We start from the raw sequence: 10,423 nt of genomic DNA on the forward strand, positions 1-10,423 counted from the left end.
TTGTGTTATTTTTGTCAATAATATAAATTTTTAATATTATTTTAATAATTTATTATTATATTAGGAATAAAATTTTAAAAGTTTTGTAAAAAGAAAAATTTTAATTAAATCACGAATATTATATTGATGGATCAAATTAAGTAAATAAAATTTTAAATCACATGAGTACTGAGTAGACATAACCCATTATTAAAATAAATCATTTTAAATGAACTTTTTTATCTTATTCAGTAAAAATAGTTTTAAGAAATAAAAATATTATTTATATAAAAAAATTAAAATTAATTATCAAAATTAATCATAATATATTTTTATATAACTATGGTAAAAACTCAAGTGAAGTTACTTCACGTAAAATTAATACTTAAGAATCGTTAAATAAAAATTTAATCAAATTATTTAACAGCTCTCGGTTATTAATTTCACATCACCGCTGCACGGTTTCACCTTCAAATGTTTCCTGTAGCAGGGTTGTAAAAGAAAATATACCCGAAACAAACAAGTGTGCTTAATGCGAAAAGAAAGAAAAGAAGGGGTTTCACGATTTTAAAAAAAGAGGGCTTGGATTTCTGGTTCCGAAAGAACTGCACTACTTGGTTTCCTTCTTCGTTGTCGTTTTGTCTCTAACCCCCTTTCACTCTCATTTTTCTTCTTCTTTCGGCGGGTGCGTCTCATTCCCTCTATTTTGATATGCAGCACACTTGAGATCACCGAAACCACTCGACTGCTGTAGACGAAGGTGTGTATTAAAATTTTGACTCTGATTTAAATTCCATAGTTTAAGTACAATTGAATCATCATGTGATTTCAATTCCTTGTCTTATGTTGATTCCAAATTAGGGAACTCGTTTATGGAATTGAATTCCTGGGGTTTCCAAACGCCCTGTAGTATTTGAACGGGGAGCAACTTGAATTGCAATGTTAATCTTATATGTGATTTGTTGGGAGATGAAAGATGGTTACTTTTTGAGCTTCGTTATTTACCACTGCTTTCTGCTTTCTTCAGGTTCTCTAGTGATTTCAACTTTCCTGTTTTGGATACTGTCTCATAGACATACTTCTGAATGCCTTTGAGGTTATCAACAATAAACTTTAGTGGTATTGCTTGTATAAAATGCTTTCCTGCTCGAGCGTGCAGTCCACGAAATCTGACTCTGGCAATAACCAGAGTGCAAGCAATTTGAAACCTCAAGAGGAGGATAAAGAAGAGGAGGAAGACATGGAGGAAGAAGACGAAGATGTGGATTTTAATCCTTTTCTAAAGGAAACCCCTTCACAAGAAGCATCTTCGAGTTTGAGCTCTGAGGTTGATGCTTTGGATGATAATGTTGTCACTAGTGAGCAATCTGTGGGCACAAAGTCGAAATCAAAGCTAACCACTAAAATGGAGCAAGTTTGTGCTGCTGTTGATTCTGAGCATGCTGAGGGCATTCTTTTGCAGTCATCAGCTTTGATCTCTCAATCTGAGATGAATCAAGGGAAGCACAATAACTTGATGTGTGCAACTGATTGCAACGATCCTACAATAGGAGAACTAAGTAACATTGCAAAATCCTTGACTCCAATAATAGATATAGATAGCGAGGATGCTATCTGTATGCGCACCCGAGCCCGTTATTCACTTGCAAGTTTCACTCTTGACGAGCTTGAGACGTTTCTTCAAGAGACTGATGATGACGATGACCTTCAAAATGCTAATGATGAAGAAGAGTATAAAAAATTCCTTGCAGCTGTGTTACAAGGTGGAGATGCCGATGCTCTTTCGTCTCATGAAAATGAAAATCTTGATGATGAAGATGAGGATAACGATGCAGACTTTGAGATAGAGCTTGAAGAATTACTGGAGAGTGATGTTGATGAGAATGCATCAGTGAATGCTGGAAAAGAGCAAGATGGAGCTGGACGACGACCAGAGACTAGGCAAAATAAGCGTCAGAAGGTCTCTACCCAATGTGAGAAGAAAACATTGGGACGGGGCAAGAGGCCCCTGCGCCCAATTTTGCCGAATTGCTTGAATGCACCTCTGGCTTCTGGGAAAGGTTTGATGCCCGAGGCTACTTCAAGTTTTCATGCTTGTGCTCCAGGAAGTGGTCTTGTGAATGGGTTCACTACCCAGCAGATTGGTCAGTTGCATTGTTTGATCCATGAGCATGTACAACTTCTTATTCAGGTATTTTCTCTGTCAGTTCTTGAGCCTTCCCAAAAACAGATTGCTTCTCAGGTTCAAGGGTTGCTTTCTGAGATGCTTCACAAGCGAGATGAAGCTTTATCTGTGAGAAGGACGCCATATCCTAGTATTTGCTTTACCCCGTCTTATGCCTGCACTTCGGTGACCAATGGAATCTCCAAACATCTGCAATGCCCGAGCAACATAGAATCTGCTTCTACACAAGAAGGACAGAGTTTATGCTTTCCTCAATCCAATCAAAGGTATTCTGAGGGTTCCTTATGGGTCCCTTGTGTTAGAGGCCCCGTACAATCTATTTTGGATGTTTCTCCACTTAGTTTGGTAGGAAGATATGTCGAAGACATTGATTCTGGTAAGCCCGATTGAAGATTCAAGTTTGCTTCATCTTTTTCCGTTTTATGCTAGCTCATACTTGACTTTTACGTACTCAGGCATTGGTTTGAAATTCCTTTTACAGCTGCCCAAGAATTTCGAAAGAGATACATTGAATCTGGTTGTGATTCACATGTTGCGAAGGAGCCTCTCTTTCCTTTTTCTTCACCATCTGCTGAAGCTAACAGTGCAGTTTCAAGTGGCACCACGAATGGAGCAGTTAATACAATCTCACCTTCACCTGGACAACAGCAACCTAAGAAAACTTTGGCTGCCATGCTTGTTGAAAGTACTAAGAAGCAGTCAATTGCTTTGGTACCAAAGGAAGTTGCAAAGTTAGCTCAAAGATTTGTTCCCTTGCTCAATCCATCACTATTCCCACATAAGCCACCCCCAGCAGCTGTTGTAAATAGGGTACTTTTTACTGATTCAGAGGATGAGTAAGTCCAATGCTTCCTCTTTCTGCAAACCAGCTTTATCACTCTTGAATGGAACTTTTTGTTTTGTTCTGTTCAGTTTTGCAAGTGTTTGTATGTGTTGATTAGTATTGTGGATGTATAGTCTTAAGCTATACCTTTTCCTTTCACCTATAACCTACCTAGAGACATATGCTAAACCTTGTCATGTTTGCCGATGTCGCTTTTTTTCTGATGTTGTCTCTATGTGGACACGTTATTGTTCCCTTTTACTATTTCTAGACGATAATATTTTCTTCTATCATTAAATTCATTTCTTTCAATGTATAATTTAGCTTCTGAACAGGTGGTAATCTACTCGGTTCTCAGTGTGATTAGAAATGGATTGATGATATTCTCTGTTTGACTATATATCTCTCTTTTTAAGTTGTTTCATTTCTTGGAGATTAAAACCTTTGGTTGATTATTTACTCATTTCTACAGTAGCTTTACAGAATGGTTCCATCTTCCTTTGATACTGGACTTTGATTGTCTTCTTTTTTCTTTTTTTCAATATAAATTTAGTACATTTATTCTCACTGTTTATGATGAGCTTATGGATTGTACATCTCCTTTTGATTTTGTTGCAGACTACTAGCCTTAGGGATAATGGAGTACAATACAGATTGGAAAGCAATTCAACAACGTTTTCTTCCCTGCAAGTCTAAACATCAGGTGATTGCCATTGGAGGATGGGTTTTTCAACGAAGTGTTTATGGTGTGCAATTTGATTGTTGGAGGGGAAGTTTGTGTCTTCATTTTGTTTTCTCTATCATGTTCATGTTTCGTGATTAAACAGTGGACATAGCATCTTTGGTGGTTCATATATATATATTAAATTCTTATTGTTTTCTTCCTGAAGCTAATTTCTGCAAATTGAGTATTCTCTTGTTGAATAAAAGAAAGAAACCAATATGCATGAATCTCAGTTGTCATTTTCGTAATGAGTTATAACTTAATGGATTGCAATAGAAGTTATGGTTAAATTTATTTAACCTAATTGTGACCAGCTTGATTGGAGATCCTCTAAACAAAAGTGGGTAAGGCAGGGCAGGCTTACATCTGCTTATGAATTGTCATTTTATGGCTTTGTACCTTAGATGCATAAATGCATTATGGGCTAAACATTATGCCAGTGTTTGGGTTCCTTATAGATATGCATATGATTTTCCTAATGAATAAAAATTAAAGAGAAAAGTAATTGAAGTACTCCTTGGCAGTTTGCTGCTGATTTTAACCAGTGTTTTTTGCGGATGGGATAATATTATTTGCTAGTAAACACAATGAGGCTATGTTTATAGTTTCAGATAAGTTGGTTTGAGATGGCTATAGTACTCACTGATCAGGCGATGTACAATTATACATTCTTAGATGGGAAAGTAATATCTTTGATATACTTCTATTTCCCTCATAATATTGTGATGTTGTGTTGAAACTTCAGACCTAAGGGTCATCATGTCAACACTTCCTTTTACTTGTCTTTTAAATGTAATACTCTGCTGAACTGTTCAGCAATTTCATTATACTGATCATGTTTGGTTCCCTATCCAATATTCTAATGTGATACCAAATGGTTGGGTTACAGATTTTTGTTAGGCAGAAAAATCGCTGTTCTTCGAAAGCCCCAGAGAATCCAATAAAGGTAAATCTATATATGTAATTTTATATGATAAACTTTCACTGATGTTCCCTTTGTTATTGAATAAAATTTAGAAATAAAAGTATACGAGGCATAGTGATGATATTGAATTGTCAATATTTTATTATTTTTGTCCTCCATGTTCTTAAGGCCTGGAATTGTGTCAATTCCCTGTGCTTGTTGAATTGTAAAAACTATCAGAGGAGGATGTTGAGGTTTTAGGACAAACAAAATATAAACACACGAGGAGGAGAATCTTTTGTAGTAGTGGTATATATAATATCTGCATGAAGCAGAAATGGATTTGGTATCACCAAGTTAATTTAAAACCAACTTAGTGTATAAGTGGAAGGATTTTTCCCCCTTTTGATCTGCTTATATACTTAGTTAAAACTTTCTCTATTTTAAGTCTAAACTAAAAGGTAATTTAAGATTTGAATCACATAGGCATCTCTTCCCTGGGATTTTGCTTGATAATCCTTGTTGGAAGGGGTGAAACTCAAAATTCATATACAAGAAGTTAGCTTTGAAAGACTGTCGAATAAAGGTGTTGTTTATAAAACAAGAATGCTGAGGAAACAAGTATATCCCTTAAAGAAATAAGACAGTATCACGGATTAAAAGGCATTTGTTCTAGCTGGATTGAATCATGTACAATATATAGTAGTTTTGTATTTTTATGCATGTATGGAACGAGACTCAGACTATAGTAGTTTAATCAATTTTTCTTTTTAACTCTTTTAAACTGTTGCTTCTTTACAACAGGCAGTTCGAAGAATGAAGACCTCTCCTTTGACCACGGAGGAGATAGCACGCATTCAAGAGGTAACTTGTTCTACTGTATCTTCCGATATGGAAATTCTGATTGTTGCATTACGACCGGCTGATGTATGACCACAAATATGCAGGGACTTAAGTATTATAAATTTGATTGGATGTTGGTGTGGCAATTTATAGTTCCACACAGAGATCCATCATTGCTTCCTCGCCAGTGGCGTATTGCTCTTGGAACTCAAAAGTCATACAAGGTAGATGCATCAAAAAGGGAGAAGCGAAGATTGTATGAATCAAAAAGAAGAAAATTGAAAGCTGCTGCTGCGGAAAGTTGGCAAGCCGTATCTGATAAAGAGGTTAGTCTTAGTTTAGAAGCCTCTTTTGGCATTTCATCTCTGGTCTGGTCTTTGTTCTTCGTAGTCAAATTTCATGTCGCATTTTGGTAGTTGCCTTCATGGCTTATGACCAGTAAACAGGTCTTAATTTACCTTTATGATCTTGACTGATGTAAATACCATATACATATGTGCCAAAAGAATATAACAAACCATGAATCATTAGCAATTGATGTTGCTCTGCTTGCAAATGGACCACTGTATATCCATTTCCTAGTCGTGTGACATTTGTGAAAATTGTCTCTACAGTCTAACACTGCATGGTTTGTTAATATGCCCATGCCTTAGTTTGAGCTCCTAACTTATCAAGGGGTTTTGGATTAAATTTGATAGCCTTTATTTGGAATTTGTTGCAGGATTGTGATGCTGAAATTGCTGGTTCAGAGAATTGCATGGATTATTCAGATGTTCCTTATGTGCATCAGGCATTTTTGGCAGATTGGAGGCCAGATACATCTCTTACTTATTCTGAACGCTTTTCCTCTACATCTGGAGAAGGAACTCAAGATCATAATAGTAATCGGCCTGCATTTCCATCTACATCAAACCTTCATCAGTTTATTCACCCTCCATCTGATTTAAGAAATGGAATACAAGGTGCTTCCAGTACAATTAAACCTAAAATCCCAGGTTTGGATGTGACATCTAGCTCCACTTACTATTGTCGACCTTATCGGTCTCGGAAGGTAAATCACACTCACTTAGTGAAATTAGCACCAGACTTGCCTCCTGTAAATCTTCCTCCATCTGTTCGTGTAGTTTCTCAGACTGCTTTTAAAGGGTTCCAGTGTGGAACACCTAAGATTTACCCTCCTGAGGGTGGTGGTGTCACTGCTGGTAGAAAAGATAGTTCTGTATCTCAAATTCCTCATGGTGAGAAATTTAATAACATTCATCAAGCTAAAGGTGCAAGACCTGTGCTAAAGGACAATGCCACAAGTTCTCAGCCAGAAAGATCTGGAACTGTGGAAGGGAGATCTATTGTGGTAGAAAATGGCACTTGTACTGATCTCCAGATGCATCCACTATTGTTCCAAGTAGCTGAAGATGTCAATGTGCCTTATTATCCATTGAACCCTAGTTCTGGAACTTCTGGTTCCTTCAACTTCTTCTCGGGTAGTCAACCACAACTAAATCTTTGCCTTTTCCATAGTTCACAGCAGCGGAGCCAAGTTGATTATCCTAATAAGGCCACAAAGTCAAAGGATTCCACTTTAAGGTCAGGCAGCATTGATTTTCATCCACTTCTGCAGAAATCTAATGATACACAATCACCAACCAATTTTGATGCTTGCCAGCCTGAGTCACTGGGTAATAGTGATGAGCCAGCTATAGTCAATAGATCTTCTGGTCCTAATGACAAATCCAGTGAACTTGACTTGGAGATGCACCTAAGTTCTGTATCTGGAAGGGGGAAATCAGTGAAAAGTAGACAGCAAAATTTACATGATCCATTAGGGTCTAAAATCACTCTAGCAGTTGGCGGAACAACGACACCTCAAGAGAATAGTTTTCTACAAGGTCAGCAGGGTGATAAAAATCCTTCTGCTGGCAGTTGTGAGCTTGCATCAAGTGATCTTCCTTTGGTTGTTCCTAATGATAACATCACCAGATACGATGTAGATGATATTGGTGATCATTCTCATCTTGGCATAGTGATGGAGCAGGAAGAGCTAAGTGACTCTGAGGAGGATATTGAAGAACATGTAGAGTTTGAATGTGAGGAGATGGCTGATTCTGAAGGAGAGGATGGTTCTGGATTTGAACAAGCTCCTGAGGTTCAAAATAAGGTAATTTAGTCCATCTACCATCTTTTCAGTTTAACTTGTAGTTTCTAATGGTTTATGTGTGATGCCATAATTCTATTTCTAGACTGCTATATCTTGTCTTTCAGTCTTTCTAAGTTTGGCTGCAATTTTTCTGCCTTTTTTTGTCTCTCTTCTTACTCCGATGACAACTAAATGTATTGGTCAATTAATTAATCGACAAAAGACTCAGCATTATTCTTTTAATTACATTACAAATGGTTAAATTATAAATAAATAGATCATTTATTTGTTACACGTGCAATCTTCTCTCCCTCCTTGACCAAAATTCTTTTGTTTTGACTGGCATGTCCTACTTTGTTCATGCCCATTTGATGGATAATGATCCAACCTTATTATTCTGGTTAACTAGAACCCGTGTACCATGTTTTTATTTATTTTTAAAATTATCACGCCAATATTCAACAATAGTTTGTTTTCTTCGATGATGTGAATTCATGTTCTCAAGAAAATTTTGAAATCTTCATTTCCGCCCATGATAACAATTTATTTATTCTCCTTTTTGATAGGAGGTCCCTACATCAGAAGAAAATGTTGCCGAGCATACAGCTTGTATAGAAAACCCACGTGATCTTCAGGCAGGTTCTGATGCTCAAGTTGATGATAGTCTCCTCAATGATGCAAGTACTTTAAACATGGCTTTCGCCAGAGAGGGATATGATGGAAAAAGTAATTCTTCATGGTTAAGTTTAGATTCATCCTCATCAGATAATCCTATGCTCTCAAAGACGAATACTGAAAGTGGTGCAATTGGTGAATCTCCTGCTTCTGAAAACTTGGCAATTGGTAAAGCAATAACAGAAGAGAGAAATACCATAGACATGCTACAACAGCCAGCTGTAGGTCCTCTTGTGTCTGCCATGCCTCGTAAACCCAGAAAGCGTTCTGGCAAATCAAACACAAATTTCGATACAGGATTTCCTGATGAAATACCAAGCCTTTCCGGTAACAATAAAGATGGTTGAATATAGTGTTCTGGCAAATCACTTACAAGTTACAAATAGCAGGATTGGCTGCTTAATGTGCAAGCTGTGACGAAAATCATAATGCTGGCCGAAGATGTGCCGTATGAACCGACCAATTTTGTTTTCATTGTTCATAATGGCAGCATCGGCATATAAATAGTAGTTGCAAATGCGGGATGGCAGCAGTTACAGTGCTCAAGTGCTAGAGGGTAAGGAAATAGGCGGTCTTTTAATGAGAGGCTCCTTCATAGTTTCTAGGAATTCCATCATGCTTTGAGGCTATAGATTTGTATATTTATTTGAGGGTTCAAGTGGTATCAAAATCCTTTGTAAATAAATATGCGACGAGATATCCCGGGGAAAAAAAATTGATCTTGACTTGTTCATCATGTACAAAATTTTTTCTAGTGCAGGCATAACAGTCTCCTGATTCATGCTAGAATTGATGTGATTGTATAGAATATTGTTCACCAATTGTGATCTGCCAAAAGTTAATGCCCTCAAAAGTGCCTAAAACTCATCCATGAACTGCATTATTTGATCCCCCCTAATCCTGTCTCCCTTTCTCTGATATTAAAAGTATGGTTATAATTTTTAAAACAACCGGATAGAAAAAAAAATCTCTTGAAGTGGGAAAATTAGTAAAATGAAAAAGTAAAGATTTAGTTATTTTATAATTACATTATGTGTGAATTTTACTATTTTAATTTAAGAGTAAAGTATCATTTTTGTCCCTAACATTTGGGATAAGTTTTATTTATGTCTCTAACGTTTATAAAAATGATTTAATGTTATTTTGCTGTCAATTATCCTAAATCAGATTATATTTTTCAATTATTTTCACTTGGATGTATTCATTCTCAATTATATCTCATTTAGATGTGTTCGATTTCAATATTGTACCTACTATTTGTGTTTAGATTCAACTATGTCTCTAGAAAAGTTAATTATGTAAATGTCGCAAAGATTAGTTTCAACTTTTGATTAGCTATTTTTTTGGAGTGGATCATTGGCTCTATCCCGGACATTTGTATTCTAACTTCAAGAAGAGATTTTCAAAACTCCAACTAAAGCTCATGATGAGTAATTGATGGTAGGATAACATTGAATTATTTTTACAAATGTTAGGGATACAAATAAGACTATTTAAACGTTAGGAACACAAATAAAATTTACTCAAAACGTTGGGGACAAAAACGATTCTTTATTCTTAATTTAATAGTGATTAGATTATTACTCTACTTTTTTCTTACTTTACAAAATCTTGATATAGTTACTACATATTTAGTGCTAGCTGCTGTCAATTTCAATATTGTCTCAGTAATTGAAAAAACACTATTTTTTACACATTTTCATATAAACACGTTTTTCAAAATAAAAAGGCATCGTACATATGGATCAAAGCATGTTAAATAATAAATACCATTTACGACTTGTTTCTTTGGTAGAATTAGCAGCATGAGGCTTTACATAAACTGTTAAGCCCAAAAGCCTTCATTCATCTGCAACACCCAGATTATATCTTTTTGCCAGATGCTTGGCAGTTCCATCAGCCATAATGCTGTCAACTAATTTGAACTTTTTGTAATGCATATTAAGCGTTTCCCCTTGTTGTTCGGCAAGCTTCTTTTCTTCTTGTAGTTGAAGCTAAAAGAAAAGAGCATAAATGCACAAAATCACATCAGAACAGCCTAGAATCACACAAAGGGAGTAAACTACACATACTAAAGATGAAATCAACAAACCACATATTGTGCACATGAACAATAAATAGAAGGGATTAACAGAGAACAAAAGCCTAAAACATGT

General features: G+C 36.0%; 2 protein-coding genes across 4 annotated transcripts in view; one reads left to right on the top strand and one right to left on the bottom strand.

Annotated features, from left to right (window-relative positions):
* On the top strand, positions 496-9,120 carry LOC107639112. Of its 3 annotated transcripts, XM_021120956.1 has the most exons (10): positions 496-739; positions 841-1,006; positions 1,139-2,540; positions 2,646-3,000; positions 3,606-3,690; positions 4,601-4,657; positions 5,420-5,479; positions 5,563-5,784; positions 6,180-7,613; positions 8,159-9,120. In XM_021120956.1, exons 3-10 carry the CDS (start codon positions 1,220-1,222, stop codon positions 8,612-8,614), a joined length of 3,990 nt encoding a protein of 1,329 aa, XP_020976615.1. In that variant the 5' UTR covers positions 496-739; positions 841-1,006; positions 1,139-1,219; the 3' UTR covers positions 8,615-9,120. The 3 variants fall into 3 exon arrangements, with proteins under 3 accessions (XP_020976615.1, XP_016198018.1, XP_020976616.1); XM_016342532.2 differs by lacking the exon at positions 841-1,006 and having other exon boundaries at positions 1,007-2,540; XM_021120957.1 differs by lacking the exon at positions 841-1,006.
* LOC107639113 overlaps positions 9,866-10,423 on the bottom strand; it is a 4,020-nt gene continuing 3,462 nt past the window's right edge. Inside the window, exon 3 of the mRNA XM_016342534.2 lies at positions 9,866-10,261. Coding sequence (XP_016198020.1) covers positions 10,109-10,261 — 153 coding nt within the window. The 3' untranslated portion in view covers positions 9,866-10,108. The remainder of the gene's footprint in view (positions 10,262-10,423) is intronic.

This window comes from Arachis ipaensis, chromosome B04 (assembly GCF_000816755.2).
Source record: "Arachis ipaensis cultivar K30076 chromosome B04, Araip1.1, whole genome shotgun sequence".
Taxonomy (NCBI): domain Eukaryota; kingdom Viridiplantae; phylum Streptophyta; class Magnoliopsida; order Fabales; family Fabaceae; genus Arachis; species Arachis ipaensis.